The sequence below is a fragment of the Grus americana genome, chromosome 1 (assembly GCF_028858705.1).
Source record: "Grus americana isolate bGruAme1 chromosome 1, bGruAme1.mat, whole genome shotgun sequence".
Classification (NCBI taxonomy): domain Eukaryota; kingdom Metazoa; phylum Chordata; class Aves; order Gruiformes; family Gruidae; genus Grus; species Grus americana.
This window is the reverse complement of record NC_072852.1, coordinates 154,715,350-154,739,559: the sequence shown is the minus strand read 5'-3', so window position 1 is coordinate 154,739,559 and position 24,210 is coordinate 154,715,350. Positions and strand designations below refer to the sequence as shown.

Sequence of the window (24,210 nt, the reverse complement as noted above, 5' to 3'; positions counted from 1 at the left end):
ACCAAGGATATGCTAGAAGGGTGAGATCAAAGTTGGAGGGTCTTTACAGATTACTTTTATTTTTCAGAGTGCTATATTCTTCATTCCTTTGTCTGTTCAATTTACTCTCTTGCCATGGTCACTGCTTTACATTTAACTACAAGCCAGAGCTTCCCCAGCTCACAAGGAAAAGTATCTTGGTAATTAGGGTCTCAGGAAGGCTGTGGCACCAGCACTTTGGTCTAAAGCAGTGAGTCCATGGGATCCCACTGACTAAGGCATCAGATATCGCTTCTGAACCTGAAACCCATTTCTATGAACCATGATGCAGTCCAGGTTCAAGGGTCTTTGAATTATACAGGCTTTTATATTCCATTTATAATGTACTCAGACAAGCAGTTAAAAAATGATAGGGTAGATGTTGCACAAAATTGGAAGCAGTGAGCACAGATAATACTGAAGTAGATATTGAAGGTACTGCAGGAGAAATCACAAGTACAATTAGTATATCGAGGTTGGAAGGGACTTAGGGAGGTCACCTTGTCCATGTGTTAGGTGCATTGTAGGAACCACCTTAGGAACATTTAGAAAAAGGGCCTCACTTTTTTCAGGTGGTGGCAACAAATGATTGAAATTAGACATTTTTTCATGGGAGTTTGAAAAATTGTGAGTAGTTACGTCTGGGGGAAGAGTTAGGTAAGGCAACTACAGACACCTTAAAATATTCATGTGAGGTGATGATAAGAGAGTTGGCACATTAGAGTTCATTTTGGTGGACAAGCAAATATTCACTGACGATTTAGAATAGTTATGCTTGCCTGTATATTAATGATCATGATTGGGTTAAATTTATTTGGCCACAGTACTGCTACTAGCCAGCATTTTATTTTATCAAGCTTTAAATAGTCATTTTTTAATGTTTAAACTAATTGGCAACATTATAGACTGGAATGTGTATATATACAGTGAGAAATGCTTTGAAAAAGCACAGGAGAAAATGTTTAAGAACAGTTCTTGGATGCTAAATAAAAAACTGTGATTGAACAACTGTGAAAAATGCAATGGATTAAAAAGAAAAAGATGCAGAGTGATAAAGAAACCCTCAAAATAAATATTTAGAATCTGGGTAGGAAAGAAAAATGTCAGTGATTATAGGTTTTAACTTTAAAAAGGAAGGAGATAGCGGAAGCTGTGAATCACTGAAATGTCACCAGTCACAGTGAATGACCAATAAAATTTAAAATGATAACAGAGCTTTAAAAAAAGAACAAATTAGAAACAAAAGGTACCTTTTAAGTCATGGTCAGGTCCATTACAGGATACTGGCGGTGAACTGTAAATAGTGATGGAAAAAAAAGCAGAACTCTTAATTCGGTTCTTTGTTCCATATTTGAGAAGAAGCATTGAAATACTCTGTTGACAAAATTGCCATTTACAGTAAAAAATGAGCAACAGCAACTGCTTTATTTAAACACATTTGAGTCAATAAAGCGTACGCTAATTTATGCCAGTGGTCAAGATGCACAGGTCCGGGTTACTGTCCACAGCCAGGATTTATCAGCAGTGCGTAATTGGATGGGAATAGCATCACAATGGGAGAAATGTTCTTCATGTTCCTATGTCTAATATTGTTGGTTATTATCATGGAATCCTAAAATAGTTCAGGTTAGAAGGGACCTCAGGAGGTCCCTCGTGCAGCCCTGCTCCAAGCAGGGCCAGCTGTGGGATCAGAGCAGGTTGCTCAGGGCTTTGCCCAGCCGGGTCTTGAAACCCCCCAAGGATGGAGCCTGCCCGACCTCCCTGGGCAGCCCGTCCCTCTGCCTGCCCCCGGCCTGCCTGTCCTCACGGGGAGAGGTTCCAGCGCCCAGCCTGAACCCCTCTCGTTTCAGTTCACGCCTGCCGTGCCCCGTTGCCCTGCCACGCACGGCTGTGACGGGCCCGGCTGTCCCCTCTCCCTGCCCTCCCCGTAGGCTCTGGGGGGCTGTGAGGTGCCCCCGAAGCCGTCTCTGCCCCGGGCTGGAGCCCCCCCTCTGCTCACAGGGACACCCTCCAGCCCTGAGCGTCACGGGGGTGAACTCGCTCCGGGTTCTCCGTGTCTTTCTGCGCTGGGGGGCACCAAACCGACCACGGTATCCAGATGTGGTCTAACAGCGAGTGCTGGGCAGAGGGGACAACCCCTGCCCCGAGCTCCTGGCTCTGCTCCTGCTGATGCAGCCCTGGGTGCTGCTGCCCGTCTCTGCTGCCAGGGATCGCTGCCGGCTCCTGCCCAGCTCGCTGCTCCAGAGCCCCTTCCCCAGAGTTGCTCTTGGACAGCCTGCCCCCAGCCTGTATCAGTGCAAGAGACCCTTCCTTCCCAGGCGCAGCACTTAGCATTTGGTTTCTTGAATGTCATGAAGTTTCTGTTGGCCCATCCCTCAAGCCTGTCTAGATCCCTCTGAATGACAGCCCCTCTATGAAGAGCATTGACCAGCTGCCCCAAGTATATGCAAACCTGATGAGACTGTGCTTCACGACCTCCTCCAGGTCATTGCTAACAACATTAAACAGCACAGGTCCCACAAGAGATCCTGCAGTAGCTACCCTGTTGCATGCTCCAGGCAGAAAAAGATCCACTGACCATGACCTTCTGAGCCTGTTTTCTTACTAATCTGGTTGTCCACCAATCCAGGCTATAACATCCTAACTTGGATTGTGGGAGACAGGGTCAAATTTTCATTTCTTCACACGTGTGTTTTTTTGATAACATTTCAGACATTCACTCAGGTCATGGCTTCATAACTGTGTTTAGACACAACATGGTTTAAAGTAAACCCATGTACATGAGCAGATCATCTTGAGTGCCATCATGCAACATGTACAGGATAACCAGGTGATCAGGACCAGTCAGCATGGGTTTATGAAAGGCAAGTCCTATTTGACCAACCTGATCTCCTTCTATGACAAAGTGACTCGCTTAGTGGATGAGGAAAAGGCTGTGGATGTTTTCTACCTAGACTTCAGTAAAGCCTTTGACACCGTTTCCCACAGCATTCTCCTGAACAAGCTGGCTGCTCATGGCTTGGACGGGCATACGCTTTGCTGGGTAAAAAACTGGCTGGATGGCTGGGCCCAAAGAGTTGTGGTGAATGGAGTTAAATCCAGTTGGCAGCTGGTCACAAGTGGTGCTCCCCAGGGCTCAGTACTGGGGCCAGTTCTCTTTAATATCTTTATCAATGATCTGGGGAGGTCTCTGGATCAAGGGCACCCCCAGTAAGTTTGCAGATGATACCAAGTTGTGCAGGAGTATTGATCTGCTTGAGGGCAGGAAGGCTCTACAGAGGGGTCTGGACAGGCTGGATCAATGGGCTGAGGCCAGCTGTATGAGGTTCAACAGGGCTCATTGCCAGGTCCTGCACTTGGGTCACAACAACCCCAGGCAGCACTACGGGATTGGGGAAGAGTGGCTGGAGAGCTGCCCAGCAGAAAAGGACCTGGGGGTGCTGGTTGACAGCTGGCTGAATATGAGCCAGCAGTGTGCCCAGGTGGCCAAGAAGGCCAACAGCATCCTGGCTTGTGTCAGGAATAGTGTGGCCAGCAGGAGTAGGGAATTGATCATCGCCCAGCTCTGGTGAGGCCGCACCTCGAATGCTGTGTTCAGTTTTGGGCCCCTCACTACAAGAAGGACACTGAGGTGCTGGAGCGTGTCCAGAGAAGGGCAACGAAGCTGGGGCAGGGTCTAGAGCACAAGTCTTGTGAGGAGCAGCTGAGGGAACTGGGGTTGTTTAGCCTGGAGGAAAGGAGGCTGAGGTGTGACCAGCAGGTCGAGGGAGGTGATCCTGCCCCTCTACTCCGCTCTTGTGAGACCCCACCTGGAGTATTGCATCCAGCTCTGGGGGCCCCAGTACAGGAGAGACATCGAGCTGTTGGAGCGAGTCCAGAGGAGGGCCACGAAGCTGATCGGAGGGCTGGAGCACCTCTCCCATGAGGACAGGCTGAGAGTTGGGATTGTTCAGCCTGGAGAAAAGAAGGCTCCAGGGAGATCTAGTTGCGGCTTACCAGTATCTGAAGGGGCCTACAGGAAAGCTGGAGAGGGACTGTTTATCAGGGAGTGTAGTGACAGGACAAGGGGTAATGGGTTTAAGCTGAAGGAGGGTCAATTTAGATTAGATGTTAGAAAGAAATTCTTCATTGTGAGGGTGGTAAGGCACTGGAATGGGTTGCCCAGAGAAGCTGTGGAGGCCCCATCCCTGGAAGTGTTTAAGGCCAGGTTGGATGGGGCTTTGGGCAACGTGGTCTAGTGGAGGGTGTCCCTGCCCGTGGCAGGGGGGGGTTGGAACTAGATGATTTTTAAGGTCCCTTCCAACCCAAACCATTCTATGATTCTATGAGACCTTATCGCTCTCTACAACTACCTGAAAGGAGGTCGTAGCCAGGTGGGGGTTGGTCTCTTCTGCCAAGTAACAAGTGATAGGACAAGAGGAAATGGCCCCAAGTTGTGCCAGGGAAGGTTTAGATTGGATATTAGGAAGAATGTCTTCACTGAAAGGGTTGTCAAGTACTGGAACAGGCTGCCCAGGGAAGTGGTTGAGTCACCATCCCTGGAGAGATTTAAAAGATGCGTAGATGTGGTGCTTAGGGACATGGTTTAGTGGTGGGCTTGGCAGTGCTAGGTTTACGATTGTACTCGATGATCTTAAAGGTCTTTTCCAACCAAAATGATTCTATGATTCTATACTTCTATACTCCGCTTCCCTCCCAGATAAGCTGGCTTCTGAGCAGAAGGCTTCTGATTCATGTTTTTGGACTTAAGATACTTCATCTGCACCAGAACCTCGAACTTCCATGAGCTGTGGGCTCAAGTACCTGTGAGTCATGAAGAGCAATTTAGGACTGACCTTTCTGGTACTTCATGCTACACTGGCAGCACTCATACAACATACTCAGCAAAGGCATGCTCAGCCCAGAGAATTTTTTTCCCTTTTTCTCAAGGGCTTGTCTCCCCTCACACATCTTTTTCTCTATAGCGTCACAGAGGTGGAACTATTTTGTCCAGAATTCAGGTACTTGAATGGAAGTCCAAGTCTTTTCACCCAATATGTCTAACATTCATTCAAAGGACATTTGTGATTAAAGACAAGGAATCTAGTAGCCATGTGGCACTAAGACTTGGTATTACTAAGATGGAATAGAAAGTTATGTAAACGGAAAAGATGATGGATGTTTACCTGCTTAAGGGTATTTTCCTTGCAGAGTATGTGAGTAGTAGTAGAGTTGAGTGCACTGCCATCTACAGGTAGTCATTACAGCACCTTCTGGGCAATGTTTTATCAGTTTTATTTTTTCCATCACTGACCCTGGCTTCTGTTCTGTTTATCTGCAGTCCATGAGTATTCCTTTGGGTAATGAACTTCATTGGACTAGATTTATAGTGACAGTGACCTACAAATCATGCTGATGGAAAATTCATTATGGTTTGGGATTAGTTGCTAATCTTTGGGATTATTAAAACTTTACCACTTGGACATTCTTCTTTTTGTTTTAATTGCCTGTGTTATGAACAAAGGGCACAGCCAGTCTAGCATCTGGTGTATGTGTATAATTTCTTATAAGCATTGACAGACAAACAAATACGAGCTATTTTCAAAGTGACCTTCTCCTTCCACCCGTATTAGAATGTTCTGACAAAATTCATAATTGGCTGAAGTCTTTTTATAGCAGCAATGAACATAATGACCAGGGACAGAGTTTCCAGGCTGCCCCGTCTCTGCTCGTTTTCCTGTCATAGCCGTGGCTCCAGTTGGGCTGCATACAATCAGGGCAGCGCCTTTACTCTGGCAGAGTGCAAAGGCTCCGCAGCCTCCACTGTGGGGATTTGACTTCACAGCAGATAGCATTTCTAACTGGAAATAACGATGTTTTGGAAGTATCTAGTAAACCCCAGCTGGCCATATGTCCTATTGTTCACAGAATGAAATGGAGATTAAGCCATCAGCAGTAGTCTACAGACAATTTGTTCCTAAATTCTAGAAAAATCCTGTTTGCTCTCTCTGTAATACATTACTAAATTATATTGATTCTAGTACAGTTTACGGTTCTCGCTTCAGCCTATGGTAGGAAAAAACCTTATGGATTCATGACAAAGACTTAAACTATACTGTGAGCTTCCTGGCAACGGCACCAATTGAAACGGCTTCTTGCTACTTGACTATAATACAACCCCCCTTGAGTTCCTGTGGGCAAGGAAATAGCTTCTTGCCTTTCAGTTCCTGAAAGATTGAACAGGGTAGCAGGAACCTCAGCAATCTGCCACAAAGAAAGAAAACATAGGACAGCTAGCAATTTGCAATTTTAACCTGTTTTTGTTTGTTACCCAACGTGTCTTCACATTACTCTGAAAGTATCTGAGGACCACTATTGCATCTAACAGGGTACTAGTGTGGAAAGAAAAATTTGACTCGTTAAAAGAAATCACCCTTCTTGGGCAATACGCCAGCCTGAGACACATAACTGAGTGCAGTCACTTGTGAAATAATTAACGCTCGCAGTGGCTTGGTCAATGCGATAGTTTGAATGACAAATGTCACTGAATTCCTAATGTACTCTTAGTGACCTACACATAGACACATATGGAATAACATGTAAAATCAGGCACTTCACCAGCATTCAGCTACCTAGGCACAGAGGAAGAAAGTGGAGCAGAAAATGTGCCTTTAACATTAGCTATGATTGATTTTGGGTCAGTACTGCAGCGTGAATCGTTACATAAACGTCGTATTATCATATGGTTTCTTAAGATGCTTCAACATTTCAGAAGGAATGTTTTTATACAGGGGGTGATTGGCAGTAATTTTGGACACGATGACAGCAGCGGGTGTGGACATGACCTCAGAGTAGGCACTGAGAGTGTGAAGAAGTGGGGCTCCAGCTCTACTCGCAGCCCATGGCTCACGGGCGTCTTTGCCTCAGCTCCTCCACCTGCGAAACAGGGATGATCAATCACATTGCAAAAGCCCAGAGCAAATGGCATTATGTAAGGTTGAAAGCTTGGCATTTGATGACATTTTTGTGTTTATAGTGTACTTTGATGTGGCCACTGAGAAAGGACGAGAGCAGCAGGTAAGGAAGCAAGCCAGGTGCTTTCTCAGGACACCCAGATGGCAGTATGTACCGTGTCAATGATGTCAAGAGAACATATATTTCCTGCTTCACAGGAAAATCATTCATTCAAGCAATTTTTGCACCATGATGTTTAACTGAAGTCCATTTTGTTTACAATGTAAGAAAATTACTTTTGTTACTGGGTACAATTATTTATTTAGAGAACAGATCCCAAAAAGTTCTCTCGAATGTATTCAATTGTCATACTTCAAAAGACTTCTGGCAATTCATGTCCATAAAGTAGGAGGTAACAAGCCAGAAGACGACCTACAAACCAGAAAGATTAAAAGTAGTTCTTAGAAAGCAAATCCACTTTCCCACATACGAAAAAATTTACATGGCAAGCTTTTCACAGAGAAATCCTTGGTGATAAGCAAAAGGTAAGAAGCTGTTTAATTGTGCCAGGAAAGTTAATATTAAAAGGGACACTGCAAGCTAGGCTGTATTTTTTTAAAGTAAAGGCTTTTGTTGTTTGTCCTTGGTATTTAAACCTTTTCCAAGCAGACTAAGAGGACAGAAAATGAATTAAATCAGAAGTTTATAGCTTGCTTTTAGAAAGGAGGCAGACTTTGTGTTTATGTACTAGAGGAACATGAGAGTAGAGAGCCTTACTCGGCACCACAATTCCTGACTTACCGTAAGAAAGCAAGATATATTTGCATCTTTTTGTGGAGCGATTTACTTGCTCTTGTGCTTCCACCCAGCTGCTCCTGTTACCTTGTCAAAAGAGGATTGCTTTGGTTGCAGGAAATATTCCTGGGCCTATTGTTCCCAGAATTAACTTCTAAGCAGGACCAGATGAGGACGTGCCCCTAATACTGACACACAAATTGAGATACCACTCTGAAACAAACCAGCGGGGTAGACACTACATGATGTTGTGGTGTTTGTCTCTGAATGTCTGTAGAGGTAAAGGACAGATGCTTGGGCGAACACACGGGACATGCTGAAGAGAACTAGACTTTGCTGGGATTTTTAACTGTTATATTGATAACAGCAAAGGTCACAAGGGATGGTGGCTGAAAAGGAAAAGGTCTCTTCAGTTTGCTTCCCTTTCATCAGGAAAACACACTGTACAATCAGCCACAGCTTTCAACAATGGGCTGGCTGGAGATGAGTCACTAAAATGAATAATCCTTTTTAATCTCTATGAAAAACATCCTGTTAGTGTTACCATATTCTAGGAATTGTTATAACAAGAGCAGCAAAGGGATTAAGTGCTTAAACCTGTCCCACCAGTGCAAGTTTACTGCAGCAGAATCTCTCTGCTGGTAGTGAGTCTCCACTTCTTCTTAAAAAAAAACAAGAGAATATTCCTATTCTGTATTTCTTTTTCTGTAACAAGCCCTCCAGGACCCACCAGTAACATAGCTATTTAAAAAAAAAAAAAAAATCTAGATCACCTCACAGCACACGCTGAGGATGAAATAAAAGTAAGGATCACAAGTTCACCAAGATCAGACCGGAGCCTCTTCTCAATGCCTTTCTCTGAGAGCATTACACTTCTGCCAACAAATCCTCCGGAGAGTAAGAATCCGGTAGGCTCAACGCTGTCCTTTCTGTGCTTTGCAGTGCAGTGCTGTGCATCTTTCAATAGGTGAGTGATTCTAGGAAGTGATTAAAATATGTAGGGTAGTCTTTGTAGCATGAGGCTGAAGCCTGTGCTTTCAATAGCAAATGCAAAAAGGCTGTCAGCTATAAAGAATGAAAAAGCTATCCAGCTACCTGACAGGAACGATTAGTCTCATGAGCTATGAAAATTGCTAGAGGAGGCAGATGACTGCTTTGTTTTCCCCACAATACTTAAAATGGCAAGAGCTTGCTAAAATATTTAGTGTTAATAAAAACTGATGACAAGCTCTTACTGGTCTCCTTTCCAGAAGTGAGAGTTCAAGAAGACTGCCTCCTTTCACTGGCTCTGTCACATTAAGGTATCCAAAAGATGCTGAAGGTGATACAAGACAGAACCCAAAGAGACATCCTCCATTAATCTCAAATAAATGACAAGGCTTTATCATCTACAGGTGGCCTAGCGGCGCTTGTTTTGAACCCTTCTTTTTAAATACATCACAAGGGATTTTTCAAGGTGCTCAAGCTTCACCAGCTCGGCTCCCGTGGAGTAACGTTGACTTGAGGAGAAGCAGAGTGGGATGATACCAGCTGTATTTGCACGGCGGGGCAGCTGTTGTGTTTGTAGGCCATGCACCTTGGCCGTGCCCCAACCCCAGAGCAAATTTACCCTGTGATGCACCTGCCAGTCCCACCTCACTGACTGCCCACATCATGAACCTGCCGGAGCTCATTACCAGCTTGTCCGCCCTTTCCTGTGCCTCTGGGCTTCTTCCCAAAAGCAAGCAGGGTGGAGAGGGAACAGTCTGCACCTGTATCTCCGTTCAAGGTGGAGCTGAGTCAGAGCTAAAATTTGCACCTAGATCTCTCCAGCTCTTGGCACATCTCCCACCTTCATTGAGTAATTAAAAACTACAGAGCAGGACTTCTCAGCTAAATTGTAATAATGTTTTGTACAAGTAGTACAGGTGATGGGATAATAATTCTTAGATGTAAAATATATATAAAATAAATGTTGATTATATATATATTTTTATATATATTGTGCATTTCTTTTTCAGTAAGTGCTAACAAGCTTGGGATGGAAAACGTCTTAGTTCTTCAGTCCTGCCAGTTCAGGCAATCCCACTAAATAATTAGGCAAATTTGTCAGGCCTTAACACTTCACATTTTTTTGCACCTACAGTGTTATTGAAAAAATGGCTCCAAATCTCCCTCCTTTGATGGTTATAAAGGACTCTCCAGGCTGAATTATTTTGTGGTCATTTTACACCCAATTTACTAGGTCCCTTCTCTGTTAAACAGGAAGTCTTTATCCCCCTCCTTGAAACTGTGTGGAGGAGTTTTAGACTTCTGATCTTGGAAAAAGGACAGCTAAGATGGATCAGGAGGACACTTGTAAGAGTCTGTATGTACCTGGTCATCCAGAACATCCTCTCCTAGCCATCATTTCTCCTTCTATACTGACTCTTCCTGGAGCCCAAAGAAAAAGAGACTAAGTGATATGCTGTCTTCCCTGAAAAAAATTTCTTGCCTCATTTAATCTATCATTAGTTCTCTTCAGAGGCTCTACTGTGAATACCATACTTTACGGATTTTCTTGTCCTCCAGGCACGTGACTGAGAAGACAGGAAGCGACTCTCATCAGGCACCTCCTTTCATGTTATTCAACATCTTATATATAATACCCACATACCCGATCCAGCTGTCATTTTAAAACTACTGCAATTCTTTCGATTCTATATAAGGTTGTATAAAGTAAAAATTCTAACAAGTGCAGTGGAATATTCAAAAACTAAACAATTATTTCTTTTTTTCATCACTGTTCAGGAGTGCCAGACGCTTTGGGGCAGACCATGATCCAGCAGGGACAGACCTGGTCCAGGAGTTAAGGACTGACTGCTTTTCTAACTAACTGCATGTAATTTCATTTCCATTTTCCCTGCCTGTAAAATGGGAACAATGGCATTTATCTGCAATTGTCAACAACATAGAAATATATGAATCAAAAATCTTGTATATCAGTTTATTCTAAGTAATGGTTCAAGGTAGTTACTACTAAACTGCTATGGATTTACTTTATAGCCATGTACATAAACATAACCCTTTGTCTGAGTCTGTGGCTGTTCATATGTTAGTATCCAACGTACTTTTGTTACAGGAAGCAGACAAAAATTGGTTGTCGCAAGTCTAGGCAACTCTATAAAATCAGATTCACTCCATAAGAATGACAAGAATGTCCTTTACTGGCCCTCAGCGCCTCACAGAAGAGTTGGCCGCATGTGAAAGGAGGTAGATGATCCTACACGTTCCCTCTCCTCGTACTTGCTGCCACATGGTGAGTTAATATTTGATTAGATGGTGCTGTATCTATGACACCTGTTCACCAGGGAGACTAGGCCAACAACTGATGTAATCTACCTTATTATATACTTAATGATAGAGGAGAAGTGCTGCTTTTTCAGCTTCCCACGTCTGCTTTTCATTTCCTCTCCTACACATTCCTGAGGGGTCACGTTCGGTGCCTTGCAAGAGCAAACAAACAACTACAAAATTTCTCTCTCTGCGATTCTCTGCAATTTGCCTGAAAAACAGGAGAAAAAGTTTAAAAATTTCCACTGTACTGTGTGTTTCTGGAAAGAAATCTACTTCTTGCTAATAGTTATTAATATACATGTGTCGGCTAGATTTCTCTGACTACAATAGATCAGGACAAAACATACCAAAAAAAGCGTTGGTACTAAAGCTACACGGGAGAGCTCATATTTTTCATAACGGTGAATCAAGTGCTTGGCCATAGCTTCCAGATCCTCTTCACAGATGTCCTCTCAGACAGTCTCAGGCTTTGACTAGTAGGACCTACTCAATTTTTTAGGTTAGTTCCCTGGGCGGCTGTAAGTGAGACCTTGCAGAGGCTCCAAAGCACCTCATCAGAGCAGAATCCCAATTATTCTCCTGCAATCCCCAGGTCACGGTGCCTTCCTCTAGGAAACACTGTGCTTCTGGTTTGCACCACTTGCATTCGCAATAATCTTTGGAATCTGAATATGATTTTTATTTCAAATGTATAAGGTTGCATTCAGGAGAGTCTACTCAACAGTGCGATTTCTGTATTTATTTCAATTTGGCCTTCATAACTTCTGTACCTTTCCTGTTAAGAAATCCCCATCTTTATGGGGAATCCCTCAAATTCTCTCACAACTGTAGGTGATTCTAGAATTTCAGATATTGTGTTTCTTACTTTGAGTAACTCTTGGTATAATGCAAATATAACATCTAGAGAATTTTTTCTCAAATTTCCATTTCAGATTTTTCCTTCCTGTTTTAGAGAGTTCACCATCTTTCCCTGAAGTAAGATTTGCCTTTGAACGGAAGAGGAGGAGAGCTGCAGTGTATTTTTATTGGAATGCCAGCACTTCTTTTCTTGTCTGTGTGTTTTTAATTGGCAAAGGGAGTGCTGAGAATCAGGCAGGGTGTATCTTTCACTGCCCTGGGCTAGGTCCTTTCCTTAGTTCAGAGACAAGGGTAAAAGGCCCGGATGGGATTAGCTTTAAACAGACGCAGTTGACAGTTCCCAATTGCTGATCAAAAAATCTGTGGTCAAAAAATCTGTGGAAAAGCTGTAGTCAGTCTACGTGGAAATGAGAGCAAAGAGTCATTTCGTTTGTAGATGTGCCTGTTGAGCTACCAGGAGTCTTCATTCACTTCTGCCTGGTACTCACCTTCTTACCCATCAGAGTTCCCGCAGATGCTGCAACACATCTGTGCTATGATAACAGGAGGTAGATCTCAACGTAACTCTAAAACAATACTTACTGAGACTGCCCTGGGAATCAGCGTCTGAGCATCACAGCCAGGGTGGGGATTCCCACATATATTTTTGAAAGTGGCACAGAGAAACAATTCTTGACATGTGATTCATGTGATTGCATTTCAGCTCCCTATGATTTGGTTCCCACTTTGATCACATCTCACGAACAGGTTCATGTCCAAAATTAGGCTGGAAAAAATGTTGCTATAATTATTTAGAGGAAATAGGAAGAGGGGAACATCTTCCACTGCCAGCTACTATGCCCACCAAGATAACAAAAGCTTTGGCAGGAGATAGCACTGGGCATGTGCTAGCACTCTCCACTTTGAACCTCTTCCAGGAACCGATGGTGAAAAATAACCACTTTGGTGTGAGCCTGAGAGGAAAGTTCTAGAGAAAGCATCCAGTGAGTTACACGAGTCTAAAAGCTGTGTATTAAGAATAATAATAAAAAGGTTTGATCGATGCTCTTTAAACTGTTTTACAAGGACTTCTCCCCTGCCCAGGCCATTTTACATGCTTATTTACTACAGTGTAAATCATACTTCATGGAGCTGAGATGACAAATGAAGCCTGCCACAATTCTGCATGAAATGTAACATGTTTTCTTAGGCAAGACAGGAGTTGACAGAGCATCAAATGATCGTGTTCCATCTATAACTTTCATTCTGTCAAGTATTCTGTCCTCTGCACGCCAATTATAATAAATATAGCTGACTGCATATAGCCAGAGGAAAATGAAGGCAGCTCTCTAACATATGTAAAATGAAAAGATTCAGACATTTGTAAATCTTGTGATTGCTTACATAAAAGAAGCACTCTGTTCTCTTTGGTCTGAAGACAATGAGAAGTTGCAAAGGAATATCTCTTTAGAAACCAACATTGAAATACAAGAATATTCAGCAGAGAGTAACATCGTCTTACAGTGGGAGCTGGAGAGAGAAGGGGGTGTCAGTAAGCCTGGCTGGGTGCGATATCTTTACCACAGGAAGCATTTCTGAGGTCATGAGAAGTAGTAGTGATTTAACCTCCCACAGGTATTAACGCCTCGGGCAACACAACAAGCATATTGTTGGCTAGAGAGAAATAACCGAAACCACACAGCCCCTCCTTGCATTTTTTGCAAGGATTTCCTTCTGACACTCTGAAGGAAGAGACTTGTTTAAAAAATATATACTTCCGGGAAATTATCTTTTGAATGTGTTTTGACTGTTAGTACATCTTCCACAATTAACATGTGGTGCTTCTTGCTCAGTTGTTAGTGACAGAAGTAAGTTCGCATGTTGTTTTTTTATTTATAATGATGCTGTACAGACACCCTCAATATTGCAAGTTCACAATTAATATTACGTTCATACTAAATAAACTATATTATAACTACTGGATGGGTGGAGTGATTTCCTTCTCTCTACACTCTTACCTCAGTCTGAAAACAGAGAGGCTGAATGTTTCCATGTGGCCACTGGATACCTCTTTTCTTAATAACGATTAATTATATCCTAGAGCATCACTGATCTCAGCATCAGCCTGAGCCTGATGTATGCATTTAAGGATCGACGCTGGTCTCTCACGTTCTCACTGTGTTATCTCATTCAGAAGGTGCAGATCATCTGTGCATGAAGAGGTAGAAATGCAGTGGGCAGCACATCGCTGCCACTACGTGAGGAGCAAAGAGAGGGAGGTCTGACGCAGCCGCAGGAAGAACGCTGCGGACTCCTCCTGAGCGCAGGCACTGCCAGACACCACCATTAGAGCGAGGGATGGAGGAGGTACAGGCAGACGCCACGACAGTTGTGATTTCCAATTGCCAGGGGTCTGTCTTTGTGCCAGGTGCCGTATTTTCTGTTTACTGGGTTTACTGGGTGCTCTGGGACCCATGTGCCCGGCCCAGTGTTTTGCACGTTTGTGTTTGACCTCGTGTAGTTAGTGTGGGTTACTCAAGATTTGTCAAACATGAAAGGTAGGAAAGGAATTCTCAAAAAGCCACGCAGCTTTACGATTTTGGTCATAAAAAGGTATGGCTTTAATAAAATTGCTTCTCAGGGAGCCCAGTGTGGGGATATTGTTCTCAGGAGTCCTGTTTCATACTAAAAAGTGTATTTCATCAAGGAAGTTACCACTATGAAAAAGATAACAGATATAATTATAAACTGAATGTACATCTATCAGAAAAGACACACAGGCTAAGAGATCATTTGTTTCAAAGGATATATTGGATTATTTAATTATATTCTATTTTTATTTTGTCTATGTATAGAAAATTTTTTTGTTTTTACTGAAGACTACCCTGTTCCTATTTCAGAAGGAAAACTGCTGGTGACTAGAACGTGTCAGAACAGAGACAGAGACTTGGGAAAATAGAGAACTGTCAGGCTGCTTTACATCTTAGCGGGTTAGAGTACAAGGCACTCGTTAGTGCAAAGCTGTTAGTACCGATCTTACCATAAAGAGAGCAAGGGCACCACCTGCTGTTTTCGAAATGTATTTATTCGGGTCATGAAAGTTACTCTTCAAGTACTGCATTCAAAAACAGGCCTACAAAACAGGCTGTACTTCTTTAGGAAAGCTTTCTCTCGAAATTTAAGCTTATGCAAGACAGTTTTAAGAAATGATGTTTGCAGTTGCCTGTTCATACAATGAACTGTAATGTAGCAACAATGCTGGCATAAATGATTGAATATGGGGCACTTACAGAGTTTGGAAAGCAAGAAAGTGTTTCACACTTCTTCTCTGCTTTACTGCATGGGCTCTTCCTCATCCAGGGCATCGAAATCTAGCATTCACAACATTTTCAGTAGATCCGATTGGTATTCAATAACCACCGAAAAGTTTACTCACTGACTTAAGCAGAAATAGCATCTTTAGCATGACAACAGTCTAGGCCATTTTTCGAGCTGGAGGTTATGGAATAAATAATTACTACTAGATAAATAAGACATCAAACTATAGTTCAAACAGGTTTTGAAAATTTTCAAAGGACCTTGTTTCCAACATGCTCCTAGTTGAGAAAACACAGGTCCCTACACACCCGGCTGCAATGAGTAGTCCCTTCGCTAGCAAAATTGTGTTCTTATGCACAGGTTTGATTTACACATGCATGCAGGGCTTTATAACTTCAACTGTCTGGCAGTTCTGAGACAATTCGAACCAAGCAAATTAAACCCCTAGCTGACCAGGGGATAAGCTCCAGAGTGCAATTAAAAAGTCTGAGCAGCAGCTTGGATCCTCTGAGTTAAAGGCTGAATGGTCACTTAATGCTTCCTACAAGGAATCACCCTGTAGTCTTCTCCTCATCTTCTGAATAACAAGTGGCACTTTGGAAAACCCTGTGTCAGGCTGATTAGACATAACCAGATGCTTGTATTTTACAGGTTGGTGAGGGACTTTTGTGAGGACTGGTCATTTATAAATAAAATGATCATCTGTCAAAACAGTTAAGAATCAGCACTAAAGGAAATGTCCAATTTCTATCGAGGGGCTCTCAGTCCTTTGGCCAGCCCATGTCCTCAAGGGTTTTAAGTCAAAATGAGTTCAGAACAGCAGCAGCAGCAGCCTCTTCACAAATTTGGAAAAAACAACATGAAACATTAACAAATTATGTACTTTTGCCAAGGAAGAAGATATCATGGCCCATTTCCTCTTCAGACAACCAGAGCCAAGACTCACCTTGCGCAGTTACAAGCAAAATTATATGAGATATTTTAATTTTTATCCTGTATAATTCAGTCCTGGTTTGGGCATGAAAAATTAAAGGGAAGAGTGAAAAATGTGCATAACCTGGTTGCTTCCCATGAGCTAAGGTGAAGTCAGCAGATTTTTGTAACATGTTCACATCAAAGATATTTCAGTAATATATGCATAAGCCATATTTTGTCTATCAGTACCAGTTCCTACAAGGTATCAACAGAGGTGTCAATACAGTCTCTTGTTTTCCCCTTTTGAAGATGCTTTGTACATCTGAAAGATGTGCAAAACAAAAATCATCTAGGATTGCATCAAGCTTGTGCATTTATTGGTGGCTTATTAAAAATTAATTCATTGCTGTAAATGAATGCTAATAACAAATTATTAAAAACATCTTCTTTTCTTCTGCTTTTTTTTTTTTTTACACAAATAGTTTTATTACAAACTTGAATTCTTAAGAAATACACTTGTAAGAAATTACACAAAGGCCTTGAAATTTGCAAAAATCTTTTGGTATTTGCATGGCAATAGTCTATACAACACTTTTGGACACAGATGTGCTCAAACAATGGCATTGCATAGAAATTCATTAGAAATATTTCTGAGGCCACTTTGAAGAATTTTTTGGCACAACGTTAACAAAATTAAGGCCTTATACTTTTCAAAATCAAGTCATTCAGTGTGTGAGTAGTGTTTAAAACCCTGAAAAATATTAAATACAGAATAAAGACTATAAGCTCAAAGCAGGATTTACTATAATAAACACAAATAGCTATTAACCTGGGTTCAGTCTCTGCAACTTCAGCATGGAAATGGCCTATGTAAAATGAACATTTCACATCATACTTTGGCATTTAACATCTAATTCATGACACTGGAAAGAAGAAAACTTTTGTAAGCTTCTTTTTGAAATTATAAACTCAGAGCTTGATTTGCCTAATGGTTGATATCTATATAAATTACTAAAATATTTATATATATTTTTTTCTTGACCATTGCTGGATCATTCTTTATTCCACAGGAAAGTTTGTTCTACTGCATAAAGAAGCTGCATAGTACCAACATAGCAGAAACACTTACTTGCCTATTTGGGAAATCAATTTGGCAATCTCTTCCAGATGTAGTCCCGTTAAAACCAACAGCACTAAAGACTACAAACAGAAGCAAAGGTTTGCAGGATGGCACTCTATGTTGTGAAAAGATGGTTGGTTACGTGTTGCTAAACCACAGTCTGTAATCCCAAAACTCTTTTTTACATTAGTATTGCTTTGTACAGGAACAATAAGTACATACCCAGTCTGGGATTTTGAGACACCGAGATAACGGTAACAACAAACTTATCTGGGGAAGAAAAATGAATCTAAATATATAATACAAGAATGAGAAAGGGGGGTCAAACAGTATAAGGCAGAACTGCATACCTCCTAGCACCTTTGCATTTTTTCTGGATAAATGCTGACTTTTTATTCTATCAGTGCATTGCATTTATATAAAAAATACATGTATTTTGATCAAAAGTGCCATTTGGCATGTCAACATTTGAAGCTTATCTTTGTTGTCTCTTTTCTTCTTCAGCAAGGACAGGGCCAGTAAAGCAGTGTGTGTTAGTTATGCAAGTTCCTAAAAGGCACTTTACTGTTTTCATATTGGACAACAATGAGGTACATATGATATATGTCTAGGCTTCATTGCTGTTAAACGGATAGCACCATATTGTGTGTAATTAGTTGAAATTCAAAAGTCATTATGTTTTTCTCATACAGACTTGACAACGGCTAACGTTTGAGCGCAGATCCCCTGCTTTCAAAGTTGAGGGAGTCGGTTTCCTGTCAAATACAAATAAAAGATCCATTAACAACTGTTGTTACAAACAGTTTTCAGGTTTGTAATTGACAAGACAAACTTTGCACGCAGTGAAGTGCCTCTTTAAGCTGGGCTGAATCAAGGTGTCCCTAAGTTCTCCAGTGCATATTCGCTTTCAAGTTTGGTCACAAACTATCACAAGATTAGTTTTAAACGTCATCCACCTCCAGTTACTTCAGCATTCAGTTCTGTTACGAGGCTGAACATTTTCTTAACTAGAAGACACTACCTGGTTAATCAGCAGTTTGAAAATATGCTGGAATTTGGGCAGTAAAAAAAAATTTCATCAAAGAAACCAAAGACATTTGACTGTGAGTTTCTGCTAACTCTTGTGACTTTACAGAAAAATGAGAAGCCAGCAAAGGAAATTATGTGGTATCGTATAGAAAGACAAACCAGAATCTTTAGTATCTGACCTATCATAAGGAGTTACTCCTTATAAAGCATTTTCAGATAAAAGTGTGCTTACATTTAACGCTTTTCTTGAAAAAGGACTATGAGTTTATAGGAAACGAGTATTTGTGAATTATGATAGTAGGGCAGGTCCCCTGATCTCTGATTATTTTATGAATTTCAGATACAGTTTGTAGCCAGAAAAGCGTGTGAAGTTGACAGGTCTCTGGGTAGGACTCAAAGAATACAAAGTGTAGTGGTGACTCCTCTAAATGTTCCTCTGACAGTTTTCCTCTTTCCTAGGGAGCCAGTGCTTACCCCAGGGTTGGCAAATGGGCTCTTTCAGTAGTCGCTTTTCTGGTTGATGAGATTATCACAGCCCCAGTGATAATCAGTCCCGGTGCTCAATTCTTCTACCTACTCAGTTGACAACCATCTCATAGACAAACAGTCAAAACTGGCTAAACAACCTGTTTCGAGTGAGACAGTCTAAGGAGCAATGACAGATCTAGAAGACATTAAGAGAGGAAAGGTACCAGATGAAGGGTACCAGGAGTGGCAGCCTGGCCTGCAGTGGAAGAGGACGCTTGCCTGCACTCCAGAGGAATGCCTGCTAATCAGGTAAGCTATGTGAACCTGGGAACCGGTCTATATGCTAACATATTAGTAAAATTCATATGGAACAAATTAGATTGTGTTGAAAAATGATTATGTGCAGGAGACCAGAACAAAGCCTACTACCACTTAATTCCTGAAATTAGAACCTCAGCAGGACTGAAGAAATGCCTAAGGCCTCTACCTTCAGATGCATTTTATTCAGACATACTTCCTCCAACATTAGGGAAAGGTAAATAATTGTTCAGCTCACTTAGTTCAACACCTGCACTAATTTCAAGTGGTTCTATTATGTGTTAGCATCCATGAGGAGGAATGTTATATTCTAACTTAATTTCAATCAGTACATCAGCTTATCCCAGTTATGACTCAGTGAATACAATCAAACATAGTGGAAACGTAACCATTGTTAGATTATTCTGAAAAGCAAAATACCAGGTACAAATGACATATTGTAAACACTAATGGAAGATATATTCATTAATTCCCCCAAAAGCTATTATAATTTTTCCCTTTTTGTTATGAAAATCATTAACTGCATATACTAACCAAGCTGGGGCACAGTCAATACTTGAACCATGTATTATATTCAAACAATACTTCTCTTATTCAGTGACAAGGCTTGACTGAGTCTCAAATACCAATAAATAAATCATGAACTTACTTGAACATCTCATTCCTCTCTATAGTGGCAAGCCAGAAGCTGTAAGCATTCGCATAATAATTGCAGGTGCCCCGGCCATGGCATTCAATGAAGGGAGCGCTGCGAAACTCCTCTAGGCAGGAACCAGGAGACGCCAGGGCCTGGCCAGAACCTTCCGCACCAGCACTGGTGTGCTAGAAAAATGCAAAAGCATCAGTCAGAGAGGGACTCTTTACCTCTTCTGCTACGACACCTATTAACTGTCTTGCACAAGTATTTCTTCACATGCCTCTCCTTGTCCTCTGTTGTGTCCGTCTGCTGTTTGGTCCCTCAGTTCAAGGAGGAGCAAGAAAGTGGAGCTGAAGGGCTCCAGAGGTGGCACTGGGTTCTCTCACTTAACAGCAGCACAACACACCAGCAACATCAACTTCAGGGCAGTAGTATGCACAGAAATCCTTCAGGACTGACGGTAAGACCCAAGCTATCTCTATGCTAACAACAGGCCAGGGCCAGCTCTCTGGCCCAGAAGGCAAATAGACTGGTATGGTTTATATCTGAGTAGCTTAACCCAACTCCTGCCCCATGTCACAGTGGCCTCTCTCCCACTGCCGAGTGCTAACAGCTCTGGATCCATGCTGGTTCTCAGACCATGCCCAGACCTTGCCTGGGAGAGCGGCTGTTGATAAAAGCTCTGAGCATGACAGGAAGCGTGCTAACTACTAACCACTGTGGAGGACTACAGAGTGGCTCTTCAAGGCCACTCCTTGGCCCCATTTATTTTACTAGTATAAATACAGCTGAAGAAACTGGATAAAAGGTCAAAAATGCCATTTGAAAACTGAAGGCTTATTCATCAAAAAAATGAGAAGAAGAAAGGCACTGATACGCTACCACTCTAGGAAGCTACTGCAGCATAGATGTAGAAGGACAATGGAAAATTATGCTTATTTCCTCATTTACTCAGCACTTGGATCCTGTGCTGGAGCTGCAAACAAGACAGCAAGCTATGTGTACCTCCCGAAAAGTGAACAACTAATTACTTTTGCATTATTCTCATTTAGTAATTAGCGAAAATCTTTTTAAAGTCACCAGAAAGGGTAGAGGTCTAGTGCCCTCCTAAGACCTGAAGTGACATAGTCAGATAATAACTTTCCCAGCAGGAGTGCAGATCAAAGGCCTGAAACAAACGATTTTCTCGCCTCAGAGTATGCCCCAGTGCACTTACCATGACAAAGGAGTAACCAATCCAAAGTGAACTCCAGCCTTCAGGACATGGTGGGATTTGAATTGTTTGACTGTGAACTGCTATTACCATAGCAGGAGCTTCACACACAGAGCATCTAGAAAGACCAAGACATGAATGAGCTACATGCACTTGAGGATTAATACTTTTTCTTTTTTCAGAAGTTACTTTCTTTAAGGAATCTTGAATTAGGAAATGTTGTCACCTTCAAAACCAAAAGGAAAATGAAATTTTTTCCTTTCCAATTGGTTCTTTTTTTTCTTTCCTTCTTTCTTTCTCATTTACTTAGGGACAGCTTAACTATTAAAGTCTTATTCCTATTAGCCTTCCTATGAGCAAAGAGCAAGAGATCTCTTATCTGAATATTTAAATATATTTGTCTTTCTCTAGTCTCATTTGTACTGTAGTTTCTAAAAGTGCTCAATGTCATGAACATGAGAGGCAAACAGCCAAACATTGTAACTCAGCAAGTATCACTTAAAAGTGGCTTCTGTGATCAGAGACAAGTAACAGCAATTCATCATCCTAAACATAGCCCTGAGTGACTTCCAGAGAGAAAGCCACCTCTCTGGAAACCATCTTACAAAGGTAATCACTGCTAATCTAATCTAATGCAGACTCTTCCCCATGCATTTTCCTTGAAAGTGGCTTTTATTTACATTTGTGGTCCTTATCTCCAGTAAAACATTTCTAGCAAAGTACCTTGAACAATGAACTTGAAAGCAACTCTTCAGAAAGCTATGCAGCACTAGTTCTTTTACTTTAGATAAATTTATTGTGTCTCAGAACTACTAGGTTACTGAATAATCCAATGACCAACCATGCCTTCACAGGAGAGTCATACAAAAATGTGAGTTGGGCCAGAAATTTTAATAGGTGAGCTGGTAATAAGCAATTTTGTAGATATAATCCATTTTCTCTTGTACAACTCCTAAATTGGCTACTGCAGTTAGCAATGATGAAAACGATTCAAAACAGATACTTAGAACTAAACAGTCTGATTCCTGTTATCAGAGCGGTGAAAAGAATCAAGTGCAAAATGGATTAAGTTGGATTCTGGAAAATGCACAGAAGCAAAGGAATTCAGAATGAAAGCCTTCTATTTCTGACTTGTGAAGTCTGCTTTCATACCTACTGCCTTCATCTTTAGTGCAGAAGCAAGACAGTTATTTTAAGAAACACATCAATGAAAGAGTAAGTTAAAAGAAGAATGTAAAGCTGCCTCTATTCTTGGAGCTCTGCTTTGCTTCAAGAGATTTCTGGTATTTCGGTGGAAGGTCTTACATGAAAAGAAGTCCAATGACCAAAGGCAGCAAGTGACACTTCTACACCTTTCCAACTTTTGGACAGGGAAACTGTTGGTTTAAAAGCCTCAACTTACAAAATAAATTGAAAGAATAGTCTTCTCAGATTCCTTGCTGGTTTAAAAAATGTGATTACAATTATCTCACTCTCTACTATGGCTAAAAGGAGAAAAACATATATATACACACATGCACACATATACATACATATATACACACATACACATTTTTATGGTGCAAAAGCTACTCTATATGCATAAGATAAGGCAATATGTTGGTGGGTACCCCCTTAAGCGAGAGTTTCAAAAATGATTATTAAAGGTTATTTTGGGTGCTTGATCAGGGATGGCATAAAAGGAATATGAATTGCAGAGGTCGGTCATTTGATTTTTTCTGAAAGTCAAGCCCCTTCCATTCACATCCAATGAACAACCAAAAAAGTAAGACCAACAAAACCTATAGTCTCTCTTGAGAACCTTGCCCTCAGTCTGCCCACTCATTTTCAAGGCATACCAATTTCTAAGGCACTAAACCAAAAACAGAGTACAGAGTACAAGTGCAGACACAAGATGGATTCTATTATGCAAAATAAATGTCAGACGTTTTGCAGTAGAGCCAAATAGTTTTTTGAACATACCAAGATGTCAAGACTGATGATTTGAAGTGTCCTTTCTCTTGGATGGTATATACAGATCCGAGAAAACAATAACAGCAATCTCCACTCCCATTCACTTTATATGGCAGGGAGAGGGATCAGCAAGAGCTGATACAGATTAGAAGCCATGATGGGAGTCATAGTAATGCCTATATCTAATGATTATCATTTAAGATATAAGTTGGAGACTTCTTTGCCAGATTTGTATCTCATGACAATGGTACAGCTAACCACAGTCTTGCTCACACCTCTGCTTCAGCACTGGGAATATTATGACAACATAGTTTTTCCTAGTGGCCTAAAAATTTAAAATGGATCAAAAGTGCAACATGTTGGATTGATGCAGAACTGTTATGTCTGATATAAGTGCCACACTTTATGCTCGATGAGAATCTGGAGTTAAAAAATAGATGATTGATTTTGCAACTGTTTCCTTTAATTCAGACAATAATAGCTGTACTCAAGCAGTATGTCCAGAACAATGGAAGAAACCTGGCAGTCTACTGTACAATAAATATTGCTACCATTTTCAAACAAAAGGAAATTGAGCCCTAAAAAGCTTCTACCTATGGCTAGTCAAAAAAAAAAAAAAAAGAATTGTTTTGGACAAGAATTGTGAATAAATTCAAAACTTTTTCTCCTTCAAAGTACTTCATAGCTTTTGCAAAACATCATTTCAAAGTAAATTTTTTCATTTCAGTTAGACTCAACATAGACTAATCTATTTGTTTGGGTTTCCCCAAAAATACATTTATTTTTGATCAAAGTCTAAACTGAAAACATGCACACTTTGAAACATTTCATCAAAGGAACTCAAACTTTAAATTTAAAGGCAGGAAATAGAAATATACAGATTAAAAGCCTTTTAAAAAAAAATCAAGTACCATATGCACTTCTCACAGGCTTCTTCATTTTACAAACACAGCAGAACTGAAACCGTACCTGCTGATGAATGGTCTGATATTATCACCAGTGATAGGAGCCATACTCATTGGCATGGGTTCAGGAGTGGACAGCCAGTAGGAATAGTCATTCCTTGATGCAAAGTTACATACGTTGTTGATATTGCAGAATAAGAAAGGCATGGTACTAAATTTACGAAGACAGCTTCCTGCCGTGCCTGAAATGTTAAGTGAAAGATTACTTGTTAACCCATTTTTATTAAATCATTGCCAACTGCCAAACAAATATTTCTAGGAAAAGCTAAATAGCAGACGACATTTGCTCTGGAGGGCACAGTTCTCTCAGAGGAAGTGACTTCTCTTAACTCCAGAAGGAAGGAACAAGGCAAGGCAAGGAGTAGCCCAGTCTTGC

At 41.3% G+C, this 24,210-nt stretch overlaps 1 protein-coding gene across 1 annotated transcript in view; it reads right to left on the bottom strand.

The window, feature by feature from the left end:
* Nucleotides 1–14,965: 14,965 nt before the first annotated feature.
* The window catches only part of COL4A1 (collagen type IV alpha 1 chain), a 128,557-nt gene continuing 119,312 nt past the window's right edge, over nucleotides 14,966–24,210 (bottom strand). Inside the window, exons 49-52 of the mRNA XM_054815022.1 lie at nucleotides 23,839–24,016; nucleotides 20,920–21,034; nucleotides 19,716–19,888; nucleotides 14,966–18,006 (exon numbers count right to left, since the gene is read on the bottom strand). Of these exons, the coding sequence (XP_054670997.1) occupies nucleotides 17,925–18,006; nucleotides 19,716–19,888; nucleotides 20,920–21,034; nucleotides 23,839–24,016 (548 nt within the window). The 3' untranslated portion in view covers nucleotides 14,966–17,924. The remainder of the gene's footprint in view (nucleotides 18,007–19,715; nucleotides 19,889–20,919; nucleotides 21,035–23,838; nucleotides 24,017–24,210) is intronic.